Raw genomic sequence first — 20,347 nt, 5'->3', positions numbered from 1 at the left:
TTTCTGGCCGCATTTTCTTTTAATCACTTTATGGTACAGATGTGAAAGGGGCTCAGTCCCTCTGCATCAGCTTCTGGCGTGCCATCTTCTTCTTAGACTGCTTCTTCTTGGGTGCATCTTCTTCAGCTGATGGTGCAGAAACAACCTGCTCCTTCTCGCTCAGGATGACCTCTATGTGACAGGGGCTGCTCATGTAGGCTGCAGGCAGAAAAAAAAAAGAGAGAGAAAAAAAAAAGAAAAAGATATATATACTTTCAGATGCCAACACCACAGTACGATTATTAGGCAAAGCATAGTGTGGGGATTTCAGATTAATGTTAACCACCTGGAGTTCTGTAATGTGCACATAAAGCTGAGTACATAAGCATTTCACCCCCACTGAAATGCGGCCGGGATTCAACCCCCAACCTCAGCCTTAGCAGTGCACCATAGCCACAAAGCTACCGAGGCGGGTGTAGCGGAAAGTTATGCCTCGATATAATGAACATGGTATAAACAGCACTTCGTTATATCCAAATTTTGATGTGTTAAAATTCGAAAAAAAAAACCATCTTCCCGTAGCGGAACCCTGAGTAGTATGCGAAGCAGCTATGGGGTCGACTCGAAGTTCGGGATCGACCTGTCACCGCTGCCGTTTCGTGGCAGCGGCTCGAGCCCTCTTCTCCGCGGCGCTGACACTGGTGCCCCCAGCGGAGTATGCAGCGCCTACCGTCGCGCCTCTAACCTAAGCTGCTTCTAATTATCACGCGCGGAGCCGCAGGTTGCCATTCGCAACGTTGCGCAATCCGGAGAGGAGAGGGAGGAGGATGCGCATGCGCAGTAGGGGTGTGAACGCCGCACGCCGGATGGATGGATGGAGGGACATAGTCCCGACCATAAGATGCTTCGCATCTAACAAAACTACAAAAGGGACCATAAGAAATGTCCGAATAACTGGGCAGTCCGAAAAAACGAAATTTAAATAACGAGCAACAGAGTACACTTCGTTGAATTTGTGAGTCAGCAACCTATTCACAGCAGCTGTACATCACACAAATGGCCGGAAGAAAAAAGCGGCGTCCAACACACTGTAGCGATTGGTGTAAGTGCGCATCCATTCCGCCCCCCCAACTCGTACCAGAGTGGTATGATATTGCATGCCATGTCCACCTCTGCTCTTCAACCACTTTCAACATGGTCCGATCAACGCAGCATCAAAACCCATCGGAAGCAAAAAGCTTCGTACAGTGGAACCTCGATTATACGTCCCCCGATCATGCGACGACCCGCATATTACGACACATTGGTTTGGTCCGGCAAAACGGCCATAGAAATGATGTATTAAAAACCTTGATTAAACGACGAAATTTTACGCCGAACCCACCTCATACGACGCCTCTTTGGTACTGTCCAAGGAACAAAACAAGAAAAAGAAGCCCCAAGCAGATGCAGGCTGGTGCATGAGCACACTGCAGCCAGCTGATAACGGGAGTGCAATACCGTATTTACCCGAATGTAATGTGATCGTGATTGTAGCAAGAGGGGCGCCTTTCCAGTCAAGCGAAATAAAAATAAAACGGAGAATGTAATGCGAGATGGACGGAAAAATAAATTTTACTTTTACTCAAGGAATCGCAATTCAGAAACTAGTTATCTTCACTCATCATAGTCATCTGAAGAGGAGACGGAGCTTTCAATGGGCAAACACTTTCGTAGATAGTTCCACTTTCACAAAATTTCGCGTGACTACGCACTGAAAGCATCCCCACCAAGTGTTTCTGGCGCTGTCCTAATCACGCTATCTGCACCAAGATCGCTGTCGGCTGTTCGATGCCGGGACGAGCAGTCTCTCACGGAAGCGAAAATATCTAAGTGATCACCCGAGAATCAAGTCATCTTCCATACCATCGAGCTTGAGATTTAAGTACTTTTTAAAAGACCGCACAAACATTTGATTCGGGGTCACAACCAGGCTACTTCAAGTTTCACAGAGCCTTTCCTACTGGCCTTGCATCTAAGCGCATTTTTTTTTACAATGAGTCTATGAAAAAGTAAACAAACGTTCCCATCTTCGTTATATGCAAGAATTCAGCTTAACCGAGTTGGTCTAAACGAAATTTCACTATGTTCGTATCTATAGACAAATACACGGAGATCTGGTGTGAGATCACGCGTACAGGGGCTTAAGTGACGGCAGTGCTTGAAGCAGGGTTTGCGGGCGATTAGCCGGCAGCTACCGCGAACTTGTAGAGCAATAAGTTCTTATGTGTGCGTACTAGTAGGAACGGCGAAAACTCGTATGTCTGAACGGAGGAATTTGCAGAACACAGTTTAAGCTAACAGCGCCGAGGAGTCAAGGTCGCATGCGCGATACCTGAAGTTCAAGACTGGCGAACACGAAACACACTCATGGTCTCGAGCAATTTTTCAGCGGTGCTGGAGTTGTAAAAAAGCAATTCGACCTGCCCGACAACTGCAACATTTTTGAGACCCCGCCAGTGTCTGAAAATATCAGTTGTCGACCGTACTTACTTTCAGTGTGCTAATTGAAGAGCCAAAGAGCGCCAATGTGCATGCATTCAGTGCTAACCACACCGACATGTGCCCGGAGCAAAAGGCTTCTTTCTGTGTGCCCACAGAGCCAGCAAGCTGCCGGGGCACTTTTCTTGAATCGCGCTCACTGCCTTGCTTGTCTGAGGGATATTCCAGTGACTGCATTACACACTGCAGTCAACATATAACGATATCAATAAGAACGAAAAATCCAATCGGTATAACCGAGCATCGCTATAACTGGACTGCAGTTAAAATCATCGCAGCGCGCCGTATGTGCGAGTGTAGAAAGCGCGCGTCTTCACGGAGAGCGAACACGACTTCCATCGCGCGAAAGGCCGTGAGGGTATGTTGGGGGGGGGGGGCGAAGCTGTGCTGTGGCATCAAATGCGTAACTTGCAACCGGGCACAAGGGGAATTGGCGATGCAATGAAAGGAGCAAAGCGGGAAGGCAGCACGGGAAGGAGGGGTGAGGCGGCTTCTACTCAGCCAACAAATGCGTTCGCGCCTGCGGCGGCTGTCGGTGTTGTTGCGCACACCATATCTCGAAAGCGATCTCCACATGGCTCTGACCTTTGTATGCGCCGTGCTTACGCCGCTCAGTTTTCGCTGAAGCGATAGACCGCACGAACCTTCGCTAGCTGCGGCAGCCACGTTTCCCCATGCCCCGTTTTGACAGTGGTTGCCTGCGGTCATAGAGTCTATTCATGCTTGCTTGTGCGCGTTGACACCACGCTTGTTAATTCAGTTAGTAAGCGAATGTGTCAAGTTTATGGAGCCGATAAACCTTCTAACCCTACTCCTTATAGCTCTCTACGAATTTGCTGTCGCAATTGATGCTTCGCCTTCCGGGCGAAACAGACATTATTACTTTGTCTTCATGCGAAGATCGTGGGTACTTGGACATTAACATTTCAACGTTCGTAAATTTAAATGGATGCAAAACTCCCAGTTGCACGTTTCGATTCTCGGTACGCGCGGGCTGCTTGGTCTACAAATTCTGCATACCGCATTTACACGATTGTACGTAGACTCGAATGTAGGTCGACCCCCCCCCCCCCCCAAATTGCATGTCAAAAAACAAAAAAGGGGGGGGGGGAGAGAGGAGAGAGAGAAAAAAAAACCACGCGAGTGCATTCACACAAGGGAAATTTATTGATGGGGTTGCTAAGACTACTCATCGCCACTAGAGTCGACCTCACTGGCACTGCTGCGGTCCCCAGCACGTCGTCATCAAGTGCCAGTCCACACTTCGCGAACGACCGCACGACATCGCGCCCACGCAGAGAGGACCCACCCGCACACAGTAACTAGGGAGGCCAAATTTCCTCGCGCTGAAGCCGCCACTGCCGCACCACATGTTCACTTACTCCAAACTTGCGTCCCGCTGCGCAGTTGTTAGTTTCCTCGGCATGGAGGATAGCAGCACATTTGAACGCTGCTGTGAACTCATGACAGGTGCAACGATTCAGCAAAACAGCAGAAATGACAGATGCGCGCGGCCGTCAAAAACAATCGTATCTCAAAGAAAAGCTCTTCCGCCAACTACTAGGCTCTTCCACCAACTACCAATACCCCCCAAACGGCGGCTCTTCCATGATCGATGCTCCCACAAGAGCCGTGCGCTCGTGGTGCGTGCAATCGAAATGTATGCAATACGGTAAATTAATACGCTACGTTTCTACCGTAACCATGGAAATGTAGGTGCAAAGTTTTAACCACGCTGTAGCGCCCCCGATTTCTCGTTTCTCTGCCACTACTAGCGGTACACGGTTCGGTTTCGATTCTAAGTCGACCCCCCAACATTGGATTGTCAAATTTGAAAAAATGGGTCGACCTACAATCGTGTAAATACGGTACGTGCAGGGCTTGAAAATCGTTTTGGTTATAGTGCGGTTCCACTTATAGTGCAGATATGCACGACTCCGGCGACTTACGTTATAGTGGTCTACACTGTACCTTTGAATAGCGTCTCAATAGTTAGGCGCGCTGAAATATAAATCTGCGCTTTCGCAGAAGTTTCGAATTCACAACCGCCCTGTGCATCATGTCCAACTGCTGTGCGAACACCGACGGCTATAATTTAGCCGTGCATGAAATCAATGAGCAACTCGATCGATGACAGTGCACTTGGGTGAACATCGGGGTCGGTGTCAAAGACGGGCCATTGCCAATTCTGTCATCACTGCCGCTGCTGTCGTCACCTCCGTCTGTCACGACAACAATCGCTCCTTCGGAGATCACTTCGCAGAAAGAGGCAGCACTATCTGCACTTGAAAACTACTCCATCGAAGCAACTCCTATTTCATAGCGACGTGCTCCCAGAGTTCAGTAATGTCAGCGACTTCCACCGTGTGAGTTTCAACCATGAGGGTTCTGTCCTGGTGCACAAAGCCCGCTTTTTTCGTTGATCGGCATGGCCACTGCTTCTAGCCTTTATGATCATAGTGTTCCGGTTTTCATAATCGTCGATATCGACTGCGCGAGCTCGAACTTCTTTTGAGTCTTGCTAAATTTGCAGCTTCGTCTCGAGAGGCACGGCTTGGCGCTTTGTCGGCGCACCTCCCAGTGAATTTCCACGCTTGCTAAGAGCGGGAGATTGTAAAGGCAGCATAGGCCTCGCAGGCGCCGCTCGCTTATCACTTATATCCCCCTCTCCTCTGAAACCTTGCACAAAGCAGCTGGCGCCAACTTGCGATGCTCTCATTGGCTTTCGTTGAAATCAGTGCGCAGGCGGGATGCGCTGCGCGGTAATGGCGGCAAATACGAACTTGCGTAGGCAAAATTTTGCCCCTTCTTAGGAAGGTATATTTTACGATTATTCTGCATGAAAAACGCTGCCCAGAAGCAAGATTTCGATTGATATATCTGATATGGGGTGAATAATATATTGTTATATGCTTTTTTTCTCACAGCCCTAATGCATAAGTTGACACTCTTATGTCGCCTCATCGTTATAACCGATATATCGTTATATGTGGACTGCACTGTAACTTATTTGTCTCGCGTGGCTTCACTCTAAATGGTATGCGTATACATGGAGTACTAGGAGAGGGTAAACTGGAGTGATGGCCAGACAAACTGGACTATGTCTGCCAAAGTGCAAACGTGACGCATAGCTTCATCTTCACCCTCCTTGAAGTTAAAAAACAGGCGCCCGACACTGAGCGCCTCCATTACAGTTGCAGACCAATTTTTCGGACTTGATGGATATGCTAATATGAATGCACCATCAGGGTTCCAGAACCATAATAGAGCTAATGCAATTTGGCGACCGATTTTTCGGACAAATTTAGGCCTTAAAGTTCAATTTTTCGTACTAAATCGCTCGTTCCAAGCCACGATACCTAATCGTGAAGGCCGCCATCTGGATTTTCCACTGACTTGGCTTCCAGTGGTCTGCTCTATGGTCTCTAAGATCAGAAGCGAGCGCGCTATACTCTCGTCTCAAAGGCCATGCTCGCAATTTTTTTTTGTTTTCTTTCTGTTTTTGGTTAGCACTATCGTCATAACCACTTATTGCAGGGCGCTCAGTTTGAATTAATGATGGAAGAGCCGATGCCTGTGCGAAGTTCGCACGAGTTTGTTCACCCACAGACGCCTGCCTAATGCTGCGTGGCCGGACCGCAGCATTGCCTGTCATGGACCGTGACAGTCAGTTTCAATTAACAAGCTTTTACTGTACTACTATAGCCACAACCACTGTGGATGAAACAGTGGTTGCTATCAACGTGATTATGGATTGAGAACTTGCAGTCCACGCAGTGGTAAACACAAGAATAAAGGCACAAAGTGTTTCAGCGTTCCCAAATGGTTCACGCTGATGACTATGGGACTCTGCCACTTTGCCCCATCTGGCAAGATCTAATTCGCAAACACTTTCATTTAGTGGGGCATCCGCTCTGCCATACAAATTGCCACAAAGAACTGTCGTGCAGTTGCTTAGTATGCATTATACAAAACTCATATTGTTGGAAAGATATAATGTGTGTCGCAGAAAAAGAAAAATGTATATAGGCTTATATTTAGAGTGACATTTTATGAGCACACTACCATGCATTGTAGAAAGAAATGTTGCATAGCAGCATAATGTTACAATGGAAGTGTTAACTTGCTAATTATTTCTTTTGCAGTGTGCATGAACAAGGACATAACAGAGCACTGGGTCATGTTTCCTTCTGTGCAAGTCTATGTTCTCGAGCAATGTATAAGCGAGTTATCACCAACTGGCCTAGACGACGCCTGCACTTCAAAGTACGGAGTGCAGCAGAACTGTGAACTCATGCTGAACTGGATCCTACACATCATCAAATCAATGAGCTCACTGCCATTTGAAATGGATGCTACTGCTGAACATGCACTTCACATAGGCTGCTAGTATCTTCAGCTTCCAAAAGTCATTTTTGCAGCCGAAAACAGCACAGTGGAAGCTTTTAGCCTTAGTCACCTGACATAAACGAAACTTGTCAGAACCACAGTAATTTGCAATGGTACTACTGCTGCAATCAGCCATTTGAAAGCACGTCGATCCGCACATACCACTGTGCGAGGAAGGGGTGCAGCAGCAAAATTGCATCGATTTCACGGCTACATTCCTCCTTGCCATGGAGGTCTATAAAGGCAGCATCGAAATCACTGTTAGCTTCGCACTCTTGCTTGCTTCATTGTTTTTCAGTGGCACAAACAGTGACTGTTTTCATCATTTGTGGAGGAATTCCCATGCCAGTGGGAAAGCATGCCTGTGCATATGCTCAGTGTCAAGAGCATATACCATTAAACCGCCTGGTAACAATAACCCTCAATCCCTGCACAGTTCATATGAGCGCAGTAGTAGCGAGAAGGCTCATGACAGGCTCCACCCCACGTCGAGCGTTTCCCTGTGCAAGTATTACTGTACAGTGACTGCTGCATGGTGCCACTGAAACCATGAAACCAGTGAAGTCACAGCAGCTGCCTATAAGGCACACAATGTGAAGATTGTCGCCAATCCACACAAAGCTCACCTCAAAAGTGAAGAGGACAAAGACCAAAGCTGTCGTGGCCTTTGATGTACTATCGACCAAAAAAGTTTACGAACCAAGGGATCTGACAAAAAGCTGAATATTTCCGCAGCCTGGCATTCCCATTTACAGCCTCTACTGGTGTATGCGAACAAGATTGTGATGTACAGTTTACTGGCTACTTTCAAAGGCTGCTCGGATATTTAGCGTTTTCGGAGTTCCGTGGTTCGTAAACTATTTTGGTCGTAGTATGATTACTTCGATAATATATGAACGCACAAAAACTAAAAAAGGCTGGTTTAAAGAGGCTGTAATCGAAGATTTCACTCTAACTGCCAATGGAAATGACCAACTTCATTTAGTGATTCATGGCTACAATCGCGCCCAAAAAGTAATTTCCATCTAACAACCAAGCAGCTATAGTGGGCTCTATTTAGCAGCTTTTCGATAGTTCTTTTTCTGGCTGTCTACTCATGTTCAAATTAAGTTTCGAGTGACAGTAGCTTTCTGCTTTATCACTAGTGCTGCCAGAAGTGTAATTGGAGGTTGCGTTTTCCTGGATTATATGCTTCTACTGTATATGGCAACATTTTATCATCTGCCTGCACGAAAAGTACCCAGTATGCTTTCAATCGCTTCAACCTTAATTTGTGCAAAGATGATTGTACTTACGGTTGATACGTCCATGGGCACGGTAGGTGCGCCTGCGCATCTTGGGAGCCCTGTTAACCTGGATGTGGTCGATCACGAGGCGGTCGACATCCAGACCCTTGTAGTCAGCATTGCTCTCAGCGTTACGAAGCAGCTGCCACAGGAACTCAGCGCTCTTCTTGGGCCAGCGGCCCTGAGTGCAGCCAAAAGCCTTAGCCTGCAAGATACCCCAACAAAAGTTACATTAGAGATGCACAACATGCAAACACTTACCCCTCAATTCACCATGCTACAACAACATGTTGCTAAACACATACCAAACCAAGGAAGCAATCTATAGCGTAACTTGCATGATAAAATGACCCATGATAACTCACCTGGTCTCCCTTATACAAGAATACACAATAGAATAAAAGAGCAGTTGGCATAGCATTCATTCTCAACATCAACATGACTTTTTAAACCAAATTTTCAACATGGAAGTCGAGCGTGTTAGTTTCAGTAAAAACCATCTCCGCAGTGGTGCAACATCCAAAATAGGATTTGGAACAACTTTTGGAGCAGAAAAATCTTGTTATTAGAGCAGTTTCACAAAGAATGCTTACTCATAAAACGCCATAAAATTTGCCCTGCATAATAAACGCACCCGTCAACTTTGCATTGGATTTATGGAAAAAAAAAGAGCGTTCATTACGCGAGTATATGCGGAAATTCATATTAGCAGCGTAGGTGATGGCAGGGGCGCAATCAGAGATCGTTGTTCGGAGCGCGCGTTCACTTTCGCTGTGCCCGACGAAATTGAACGCGCGCTCCGAACGACCTCGATCGCGCCCAAGCGGTGCACTGCACACAACTTTTTCATTTCTTCGCGATTGGTTCCCTTTTGTTTTTTCCTGACTATGTGTGGCGATGTTTCGGCGCTAGTCGAAACATGCAGCGACCGTTTGACAATCTTTTGGCGTTTCGGTGGTGTACAGCGAAAATCGGCAGTTTCATTAACGCGGTGCCTGTGGCCGCATGGAACCAAACCCTTGCTAGTGTTGTGCATTGCGCCGCCTACAAAGCTCACGCTGTCAGTGCCAGGTCGCTTGCTGTACTGTACGAGTTTCCCGTGGAGCATTCGTAACCGCCTCGCTCGTGACCGCGTGCACGGATATGGCGAGGATCTTGTCGAGTCAACGCGGCAATGGCGAACTGCTTTCGTTACTGCAAGCAATGCACACTCCTTGCCTTCGCGAGATTTTGCCGCATAAACAACACGTCACACTGCCACCCCCAGCAGCGAAAATATTATTCAGCACCTACCACCAAACACGTCTTGTCTGCGCTACTGGATCGGACTGAATTGGATGGCGATCGATGTCCACGCTGCAGGTTGCCAACGCGGCCTTTGTTCCCAGCTAAAACTAGCGTAACCGAGAAATTTCGCGGCTGGTCGGGCGTTTTGGCGCAGCATGGTGCAATTTCAACCTACATCACGGTTTTGGCACAGCTTAGCGCAAAAATGCAAAATTGTATCAAAATGGCGCATCTGTTGCATGTCTCAGTGGCATATCTACCGGCAAAAATATGTGCACGCCGTGTATCCAGTTAAGTCCCAACGGTTATCTTACTATCACTACAGCTGCCCCATAATACTGTGAACAGCTATTTGAAAACAAGCAAACAAAAATTTGTCTGCTATATTGACATCTGAAATATATTCAAGTGCACACTGCCAAAGGAAACATCTTAGTGTGGCCTATAATGTGCACAGTGGTAAAAAAAACCTGCAGGTAACGCATGAGTTATACCGTTCATATCAAGGGCTTCCAATTGTCAACTGGAAAATCTACATCAGACATCAGTGACAATGTTTTGAAGAAACAGCTTTCCTTGTGCTGATCAGTCTGAAACTGGTTTTCATCATACACAAACACACACAAATATATATAACCCTTTTATAACAGAATAACTATAAATAATCCATACTTCCCTTCTATAATGCCCGACAGCTTGGTTGCTCATATTCTTCTGTAATCTGTTGCACTATTATACAGGCGGTTTCATTTTTGTCATGGTTCTAGTTCTGTTGTAGCTCCTAACCTTTGACAGTCCCTCTACATGTACAGTGCCGTCCACTGCTGTGTAGAGTGCGCGAACGGCCTCTTTGCTCTGCGAGTGGACACCTGGCGATGATTGCTGGGTCTGAAATAACGTGCCCTAATAAACATGCAAACTGGCGTGTGTTGCATTTAATCAGAGATGACGTTCGTGAGCGCACTTCATTTGTTGCGAAAGGCCGGCGCGTGCTATCAACCCATACGTTTCATTCCATGGCAGTTGCGGTGCCGCAAGTGCCCTCGGGTCGATTGCAGATTTGGGTAAACAACAGCGCTTTTCAACGTCGCCACTCCTCAAAAGCAGTTATACAGGTCTATTAGGCTGCACATGCTCCTGGGCACACCATCTCGTACCCAGCAATCGCCACCAGGTGTCATCCTGCAGAGTAACGCCGCCAGCTCGCGCGTTTTACACAGCAGTGGACGGCACTGTACTGGTAGCCGTGTCAGCCAGGCTCCTACTGCATCTATCTTGTAAATTGTGACATGGTATAACTTAAATGATAGTGCAGCATAGTTGCATGTAAACAGTGGTTGTAAAACACTGCACGCAACAGCTCCAATGTGGGCGCACCCTAAACACCTTCTAAAGGCTCATTCACACCGGCGACTGACAGTGGTCGCAAAGCGACCAGTCGCAATTGGTCGCTTTTCTCGAAAAGCGATCATTTTGGGCCAGTTGCTCGCTGCTCGATTTTGCAGTCGCCAGGCTGCTCAACCAATCAGCGCCGCGCCGAAGGTGTTTTATGACGACGTCATCCACTCCAAATGTAATGTCCGCGCCACCATATGCAGACTACAGGACGGTAATTAGTGTCTTGTCTTGTGATGCTGGGACGCAGCAGTTGCAGCAACGTGTCGAATGTACGCGGTCGCATTCACTGGAAGCTAAACTTAAAGCACAACACAAACCCTTTTTCCAGCTGCCGTTCGTTGGATGAGCACGCCACCCAAAGGTGAACAGCTTCACTTTAATATTATGCACCGAATCCCACGCTATGCAAACTAGAAATAACAACTTGCTCTTGATAATACTCGTCATGCGCACAAAGTTCGGGCAGGAGGCGGCTTGCGTGGCCGGCCACTTCAAGCGAGCGGAGGCACGGGCGCACCCACCAGCGTTGCGTTTTTTCGGAGGCTTCCGTGCTGCCACAGCTGACACCACAGCAGCGCACATCAGCACAAGGACGACGTCTGCTTGTTCGCTCGAATCAAAATGCATGGCGTTTGCCGGAACACAAACCCAATTTACACAGTGCCATCGAAGTGCACGTGAACTGCATAGATTCCTAGAGTTCTCGCTGAGAACGATCATCTTCGGGATTGCGACTTGCGGGTCGCGCTCAGCCGGGCTTGCCGGTGTGAACATCGGTCGCGAGTTGCAAATGGTCGCACGACCTCAAGTCGCCGATGTGAATGAGTCTTAACAGTGTGCTCCTGCAACACACGAGAAGAGTATCTCCATCTTGTGAAAGATAGCGCCTGTCCACCTTCCAAAGCCAGGAGGAGATTTAGCACACTGCTTCACTAATTCCTCATAGTTTGCAACCGTTGTCCACGAGTGATAAATGTTTTCCACTACACAACCAGGCTGTCAACATCACGAACTAGTTGCGCAAGGCCAGATGGTTGGCTGGCGATATACAACTAATGCTATTTTATGCATCAAGTTCGAGACACTACAAAGAAGAAGCAACAGCCAAATTATGCTACTGCAGTGTAAGGAAGTGGTGAAGTATAGCCACTCTCGGGACAATGACGAAGAATTGAGCAAGGAAACTGCATGCGTCTTGAAAGTAGGATGCGCAGAAGTTCATCTGCACAAGTGCACTGCAATTTCTAAGTATATTAAGCTATCAAGCAAAGTACCAAGGCAATCAAACCAGATCACGTTTCACGCGACATTCCATGACGTTAAACAAACGAAAACAGTGCTGCGCGCACTTCTGCGGTATTCGCGGCTGCATTCCCAGGAACGTGATTAAACATCCAAGTGCACAACCCGGCGAATGAGCCGCCACTTACCTGGGCTTTTCGGCCCACACCACCGTTGAACCGCCGGAAAGGCACGATCTCCTTCTTCGCGATGACGTTCTTCAGGTAGCGCTGGGCCCTACGCAGCGGCATGTGCTTGATCGCTTGTGCCGTCTCACGGGTGTTCTGCGTAACGCACAATCCAAAGCCCATTCGTCAGTGACATCATTTCGCAATGTACGACAAGCAAGACACGCAAATGATTACTGTCCCGTACTACCAATGCTGCACAACCGTACTATCGCAACACGCGGAGAAGCTGAAACGAGGAGCGATCAGCACAACGAACCTTGAAGTGCACGCGGAGGTTGGAGCCCCGTGCCTTGCACGCTGCAACGAAAATACACGATGACAATTACACACCACGCAGAACACAACTATTACTGCTGAAAATTAATTCGGCATATGCAGAGGAAGAAAAATCGGACGACAGCCATTCGCTGGCTTTTGACACATACACTTGGTTGCATTATCCGGGTCAACCGAGTACCTCCCCATCACGACCTGCACACGGAAGCGAAGAAAGGCAAGTTTGAGTCATTTGTTACTACGCAATTTTTGACTGCCGGGCGAATACACAGCTCAGTCACCGAAAGCACCAAACATGCCCGTCGTACCGTAACCGTAAGATCATATGCGAAACATGCGGCGTTGACGCATTGCAGTGAATAAATACATATAATAGTCGAAATACAAGCGATTAAATATGTCGCTGTAGTATAAAAAAGTTAAATTTAATCCATATTTACCTCAGATGAGCCGCGATTACAGAACGACCAAACCAAAGCCTCTCGGCTTTCACAGGAAAAGGACGGAAGCAAGTTTTGCAAAATTGACGTCACGTCCGACTCTGGTGGCCAGCAATGCTTTCTAGTCTGGCTAAACCTGCTCGCGTAATATTAACGCTCATAAAAAAAAATGTTTATTACAACTCACGTTATCACAACAAAAAATTTATTATTTAAAAAGTTTGCTTTGTACAAAGACGAATGAATGAGTGCGTTGTGTAAAATAATGGGGTGTCGGTGTTGTTTAATTTCAAGTCATCCTCAGAAACAAACATATGCACAAGAAAAAAAAAATATATAACATAGATTAACACTGAATTATTGAGAATACCCTGCATTTGCATTTGTAAATATTTTTTATGGTTTAACGTTTCAGATTAACCAATAAGCTGTTTATTTTTAACTTTCAGTTTTGTGCCACTCGTGCACGAACACGGCATGAATGGATGGCGGTGTCACGTCACTAAAGTCACATCGAAGCCTATCCGCATATCCTGTCACGAGCCGCCAGCTGGCCAACTGACTGACGAACCGCACCAAAGGCAGAGTGGATCGAGGATGGGACCCTGTGCGGTGCTTGTAGCGACAAATAATTCCTTGTGCCAGCTCCATTAACATGCCACCTTCTCACCTACGTGTATCTTTAACGTTGCGGGACGTTCTTTTTACTTGTACCTTCGGCATAGGTACCACAGTGAAAAGTGAAGGGAGGGCGCGATGATGGTCATCAGCCTGTTATCTCCTTGCCATGGTGTCCCTTCCCAAAAGATGGTCGCTGTCTAAGCCCAAGAGTCGTCACCGGGGTCCTCGTTATCACCGAGGCCTCCTGAGGACTAATTCGGAAGGAGACGAACAACAGGCTTTTATTTTCGCCGACGGAGACGACGTCGCTTCCGATGAAGTCGGCTCTTGGGATGATGCGACAGAACTCAGACTTCGTGGAGGTCAGAACGGTTCCAAAGACACCGGCGACAGAAACAAATTTGCGGCTCGAAAGGCTCCGCCTTCGGCAGTGTTTGAGCACCGTATTGTTGAAGGCGAAACACTGCAAGGCATTGCACTCCGTTACGGGTGCACGGTGAGCATTACTTTTGCTTTTTTTCAGATATGATTGCATTGATCATTTGTTGTTTGTAAATACAGGACGGCTGCCATGAGTTGAGCTTGCACATTTCTAAGCAAGACGTTCACGATGTTGCGAAAGTAACTCGGCGTGCTGAGTTCCTCGCATGTCCAAGGCTTCGCATATGGCACTTTCAGAAACGAGCTGGAAAGTGGGGCAGGAACAGAGCAGTGTCTGTCAACGGTTTCGAAGTGTTTAGGGAGATTACACAGTCATTATATTTCGATCAGAAGGGATCTTTTCGTCACCAAGTTTGTTTGCTCAAATTTATATGGACGTGTAACTTTCTTTTACTTCATCTTTTTTTCTATGTATGACACTTTATATTGTCAAATGAAAAAGAAATAAAGCAAACAAATTGAAGACTGAAGCCTCACCAGCCTCACTGTGTAATCATTTGGGGTAATGCTAAAATATGATACAATGGGGCTCGTCAGAAAAGCTGCTACACAGTGGTGGCAAAAGCTTGACTTTTTTTTTAATGTTCCTCGCAAACACAGCACACAATGTTCCTGTTGAGGTGGTAGCCATCTCTTAAACATTAATGGTCCAGAACCTCCTAAACCTGTCACCTTTCTTATTATCAGTGTCCACTTCTCGAGAGCTGAACCTGTACTTTTAAGAATCAATATGCAATTTGTGTGGAGTGGAAACCATGCTTGGCTTAAAAAGGTTCTTTCCCTTATTACATTTACAGGTTGGTGCCTTGCGACACTTTAACAACCTTCTTAGTGACCAGGACTTCTTTGCCCTCACTGTGATCAAAGTCCCTGATCGCATCCACATTGCAACGGGACAACTTGTTGACACAAATGTGCCTGCCGATGACACCATCTCTGTGGCCAGTGATGGTGCAGAGTCGCCGCCGGACAAAGCGATCCGCTATTGGAAGAACCTTGACCATAAAGTGCAAGCAGCCTTGCAAGAGCGAGGTGCGGGAGATGACGGCATCCAGATTGACGAAGTTGAGGACAGCTCCATCGACCGTCATGTCTCGCGTCCACAGCCCGATTCGTCGAGTGGTGCAGACTGTGGCATAGGATGGTGCGGGATAATTGCTATTGTTGTCATTGTTGCAGTGCTCGTGCCATCTTTCTATGTTCTGTACATACTCGTCTACCAAAAGGAAATTCATGATGGAGCTGTGCAGTTGAGAAAGTGAGTGAACTGCAGCGTGGGAGTCGCCAAGGCTGCCTAGTGCAGAAAATGCATTTGTGATGGTTTTCTTGCTCAAGGTGGAGTGACCTGTTGCATACAGCTTTGCACTGTTGTTGCTGGTAGGGGTATTCACTGCTTTTACTTTTCTGTTCTCACTCATTCGCACAACAAGCTGCATATGTGGCTATTTTACTTACCCATTGGTATGGATCATTGATATGAATAATGAGTTCGTGAGAGCTTTCTTTTTTTACACACACTGTTTATTTAAGGCTTTTTTACAAGTAATGTTCATACAGTATGTAAACAATTGATAATGTCCGAATTACAGGATGCCATACACATACATATATATATTTTTTTCTTTTTTCACACAAAGCCTTGATGTGGTAAAGCCTCGCAAAAGTGATGAATGTGCCTTTTTCTTTGATGTTGGGAAAGCAGCTTATTGATAAGCAGGCTTACCACAGGGTGTGCATTCGTAGTGAGGATTTTTGTACTTTGAAGGTTGCTGAATGAAGCCATTTTAAGAAACGTAGCATGTAGGCTTTACAAGACGAAACGGCTATGTGTAGAATACATAGTTTTTGCTGAAGTTTTTGAAATGCCATTAGTTGCATAATCTGTACAGAGAAAGAGCTTAAATACATAGGAAGAGATAGGCCTATTTTAAATGGTAATAAATAAAAGAAGGCAGTTATTTCTTTCACCTGCTGAAGTGTGTTGTTTTGTGGATATCATTTTGCAAGCTACTCATTGTAGCATTTGTTTGTCTTCCATCGAAATGCCTCCAGGGGCGCACCAGCTGTAACATTATTTTTTGACAAAGCTGGTTACCTAGTTGAAACTCTTGTGCTCCGTATAAACACATCTGAGCGTTTTGTGGCGTTTCTGCCATGTTGGAGGTGCATTCAAGTTCGAAGGTCTGCTATAAAGGGTCTGTTTAAGTAAAAATGTCCAGAAAAGCTGGAACTGCTACCACTTCTCAGCATAGTCGCTTTGAATGATGTGCATTATTCACGGTAATGTTGTCATAGATGCGTGAAAGTGTATGAAGCCTCTTTAGTGCTCTGTTCTGTCTGCTGAAATATTCCTGGTGCAAAATGGTACCAGAGTTCAGCGTGTTGGTCATATTGACAAGGAAAAGCAGCATAACTAATGGGACAAAGGTGAACAAGCACCTTCTGTTGATATATCCTTTACTTTGTGACATTTTTCACTGTTTTTATTGCAGTGATGCAAGAGTGAAATGGCCTGCACTTGTCATCACTGATAGCATCCTTCTTTGCTGAAAAACCCAAAACTTGCTGTAGGTGAAGTTAAATTAACAGTGTGTGTGAGGATATCATATTAGGATATTGTTATTTTCAAATGGAATTGACAGTCCTGTCAATGCCCTGTCACAGGTAGAGTGATTCAATTTGCTTAGAAGCTCATCAATAATTTTAAATAACCAATAAATGAGGTACCAAAACGGGTAGCTGCTTTGTGTGGCGTCTATGATGAGTAGGTGACGTCAGATCCTACACTACCATCGCGTAAACACGCAGAATGCATGCAAAACACGCAGTACACGTGGTGCTAACGCCGAAAAAGCGAAGCTGACAATATCTTCTGGTGACACATGGAACTTTTCCAGCTCTTTTGAACTAGACTGCGGCGATTTCAGTGATTTTAGCGCTGAAGGATTGCCGTTAGCTTTTGACCTGCCGTTGCGCGAGGCAGCTGTCGTGCCCTGAGATCAGCGCATTGTACTGTGACAAGACGAAATGAAGCACCGGTTATCACGTCTGTCAAAATGATGATTGTCGGCTGTCATCTCGTAGAAAAAGGAGCCAGCTTCGTCATTTCTGGGAGCGGTGGCAGTGTAGGGTCTGACGTCATAAACACAGGGTGGCCAGGAAAAAGTCATACATTCGTGGGCGTGAGTCGGGTACACGCAACCAATCTTTAAAATTGATTTTCAAGAAAACTAAATGACTTGCAGTGATATTGTTTGGCACAGATAATCAGAGTGCAAAAAAAATATATATATTCAAAATTTTATTAAAGTTAGTGGACTTTGAAAAGTTGCCGGAGTTGCCCTTAAAGGCCACTTTCAGTGATAAAATTCTGAACGCCACCTGGTTGGATGGAAACACCTGCAGGCTTTTCCAGCTGCGTTCCTTGCTATGCTGAACCGTCCAATCCGCTTGCTCAATTTCGCTGTTAATGAGGCTGCTGTGTGCCCAAGAGTCCACAAGCATGACTTTGCATGATGTTTGTCCTTCAATGATGCCACCAGTGAATCTCCATTTTACACACCCATAATAGTACTGGTGCATGTGTGACTCGGCTGACAATGAATTGTGTTGGGTATCATTTCATGCAACTTCAGAAATGCAGAAAAGCATGCTAGTTCTTGAACCTAAATGTTGTGAACACCTTATGTAACTAACCCCTTAACTGCCATGGGAAAATTTTTAAAAATCATGAAAAGTGTGCATTTTTCTAAAACCTCCACTTATGCCGCTTAAAAAAAAAAATATATATATATATATATATATATATATATATATATTCCAGTAATGCCTATAGTGCTTTTACTGTTCTTGTTCAAAAAGATAGCAAAATACACTATGTATTTGTGTGTCAAAGTTACAAGCTAGTACAACCTTTGTCATGTACAGTTAACACGTCATAGGCAGTTAAAAGGTTAAAGATCTAAAGGCACAAAACTGTAGCAACAGGTGTAAGGGCCGAAGCCAGATCTTTACACATTGCATGCTTTTGAGTAACTTGCATTTCCACCTGTTTCCACTCTTAAGAAAAAAAAAAAAATCACCTTGTTGAAAAATTGCTTTCCTGCTTGAGGAAGTGTATGAATACTGCTTTTCAAAGTTACGTCAAAGGTTGATTGTACACAAGCACCCCAATTTTATCTCTTGTTAGAACACTGGTGACATTGTGTGCAAGAACTTTAATCTTATTGCTTGTATAATACTGGTGTAACATGGCTTTTAAATATGCAGGGAAATATTAAGTTTTTGCACAAGCAGGAAACTAGTAGAGAAAATTTGAAATGAGAAAACTCTAGTTTGGAAGGTCATGATACAGTGGTTTTCAATAAGCTAAAGGTAATAACTAAAAGAGCATTCATGCAGTTATAAAATTCGCTGATACAATGACACCAAAAGCATCTCCATAGATTGTTAGCACAGAAGACCACCACCTTATGCAGAAATGGGAAAGTAGCAGTATTCAACTTTTAAGAAGAAGCTTTAGCTCGGGCCCAACTCCAACGCGGCCTATTAAAATACATGTAAAATGCAGAAACGCTTTTCTGAGAACACCTGGATCGATTTTAATGAAATTTGTTGCATTTGAGAGAAAAAGTTAAATTCTAGTGACTGTTAAAAGCGGAATTGTGATTTAGGACCTGAAAATTTTAAAAAGAATTTTCAAGAATTCGAAAGTTCGAAAAAAATAGAAGTACAAAGTTTACAAATTAATAGCTTTGCATCAAGAACAGCTATCGCGGTTCTGTAAACTGCATCCATTAGATTGTTCAAAGCGGACAAATTTCGTATGTAAATTTATATTTTACGTGAACTTGTTACGTTGTGTACAAGGGTTCTGCAAAAGCTGTATTTTCATATCAAATTTTTTGAAATTCATGTGTAACATGAATTTTGTCTGCTTTAGATGTACTATTAGATGCAAATCACAGAATTGTGATATAGTTTTTCATTGCTGAGTTTTCTTTTAAATGCAACAAACCTCTTCAAGTTTGGTGCAGTGGTTGCCAAGAAAAACAAATTCTCCTTTTAGATGTAATTAGAGAAGAGCACCCGAGCTAAAGCTTCCTCTTAAGCACATTTAATTGTCATATAAATTACTAGTTTTTAAGCAGACATCTAAATGCTCTCATTCAATTTTTAATTGCATATCACTCTGGTGGTTTGAAATTATAATAGTATTTAAATGAGTGCTCGACTTGCTTTTTCTTGGTAAGCAAAGTAAAGCCTTTATAGCCTTATAGCAAAGTCAAGCTTTATAGCAAGAAGGTCTGCTATAAAGTTCAAGCAATGCCCGCAAGGAAATCGACTAGAATTATTTGTTTTCTTTCAAAAGTCTTGGCAAATTACTGGAAGTGCGAAAAGGCAAGGAACATAATTACACACTAATGATGACTTTTAAAGGGGCCCTGAACCACTTTTTATCGAAGTGGAGAAAGGCACTTGAAGTGAAAATAGGCTATTTCAGGAATGATTTGCCGCCAAAAGTACTTCAATGCGTTTAGTAGAAACGGAGTTATTGGCAATCAAACACGGCCTCCACTGTGCTCCTGTTCCTTCTTCAATGCCTTGCACTGTAAAGGTTACGGTCGAGTGGGGCATGGCCACAATGCTCCGCCTTCTATGTTACTGTGGCGGGCAGTTCAAATTTCATTTTGGATGTTAACGTGGACGTCACGACTTCCGATTTCGGTGCCTACGATGTGCTAAATATAATCCAAACGCGGCCATCCTCAGCAAGCTGCAGCACGCTTAGCTAGTGGACTTGTGGCGGCACCCAGCGGCGGCCACGGTATCTACGCTACGCAGCCGACTGCAGCTACCAATAGAAGCCGCGTATGGGAATCCGCTTTATTACGAAATAAAGCGTCCAGAAGAGGGGGAAGAACATGGTTTTTGTTAAAAAGAGTGTGTTTGAGAGAAAGGTGACTTTGCGCTTTACTTGCGAGCTCCACGCACAGCGTACGACAGCAAAACTTGGCTGAGATGTTCACAGCAGCGTATGCTACCCGTGGACTATGTTATTTCATCAAGCCCGAGGGGTGGTTCAGGGTCCCTTTAACTTTTATTTTTCTCAAGCGATATTAAAGTCGGTGCTCTTGTGCGTTACCTTCATATGCATTTTCTTTCCTTGCTTTCAGTTGTTTGCCATGATCTGCCATCAGTAAGCCACAATGAAGTT

General features: G+C 45.2%; 2 protein-coding genes across 2 annotated transcripts; one reads left to right on the top strand and one right to left on the bottom strand.

Moving 5' to 3' along the window:
- Positions 1-13,179, bottom strand: LOC119442679 (60S ribosomal protein L17). Its single transcript, XM_037707644.2, has 6 exons — positions 13,069-13,179; positions 12,778-12,823; positions 12,609-12,649; positions 12,311-12,445; positions 8,205-8,400; positions 1-198 (listed from the first exon to the last, which is right to left on the bottom strand). The coding sequence occupies exons 2-6, from the start codon at positions 12,815-12,817 to the stop codon at positions 53-55; spliced, it is 558 nt and encodes a 185-aa protein (XP_037563572.1). The 5' UTR covers positions 12,818-12,823; positions 13,069-13,179; the 3' UTR covers positions 1-52.
- Positions 13,180-13,541: 362 nt separating this feature from the next.
- LOC119442678 (lysM and putative peptidoglycan-binding domain-containing protein 4) lies at positions 13,542-16,868 on the top strand. Its single transcript, XM_037707642.2, has 2 exons — positions 13,542-14,185; positions 14,928-16,868. Exons 1-2 carry the CDS (start codon positions 13,856-13,858, stop codon positions 15,390-15,392), a joined length of 795 nt encoding a protein of 264 aa, XP_037563570.1. The 5' UTR covers positions 13,542-13,855; the 3' UTR covers positions 15,393-16,868.
- Positions 16,869-20,347: the final 3,479 nt, after the last annotated feature.

This window comes from Dermacentor silvarum, chromosome 2, assembly GCF_013339745.2.
Source record: "Dermacentor silvarum isolate Dsil-2018 chromosome 2, BIME_Dsil_1.4, whole genome shotgun sequence".
Classification (NCBI taxonomy): domain Eukaryota; kingdom Metazoa; phylum Arthropoda; class Arachnida; order Ixodida; family Ixodidae; genus Dermacentor; species Dermacentor silvarum.
Note: the sequence above shows the minus strand (reverse complement) of the source record. Positions and strands in the feature narration are given on the sequence as shown.

Excerpts from the sequence above, each read along its gene's own strand:
- LOC119442679 (XM_037707644.2), bottom strand. The coding sequence starts at position 12,817 with ATGGGGAGGTACTCGGTTGACCCGGATAATGCAACCAAGT. Across the intron at positions 8,401-12,310 it reads GTGTGGGCCGAAAAGCCCAG|GCTAAGGCTTTTGGCTGCAC; the intron begins GTAAGTGGCGGC and ends GGTATCTTGCAG. Across the intron at positions 199-8,204 it reads TGCCCATGGACGTATCAACC|CCTACATGAGCAGCCCCTGT; the intron begins GTAAGTACAATC and ends TTCTGCCTGCAG.
- LOC119442678 (XM_037707642.2), top strand. The coding sequence starts at position 13,856 with ATGGTGTCCCTTCCCAAAAGATGGTCGCTGTCTAAGCCCAAGAGTCGT. Across the intron at positions 14,186-14,927 it reads CACTCCGTTACGGGTGCACG|GTTGGTGCCTTGCGACACTT; the intron begins GTGAGCATTACT and ends TTACATTTACAG.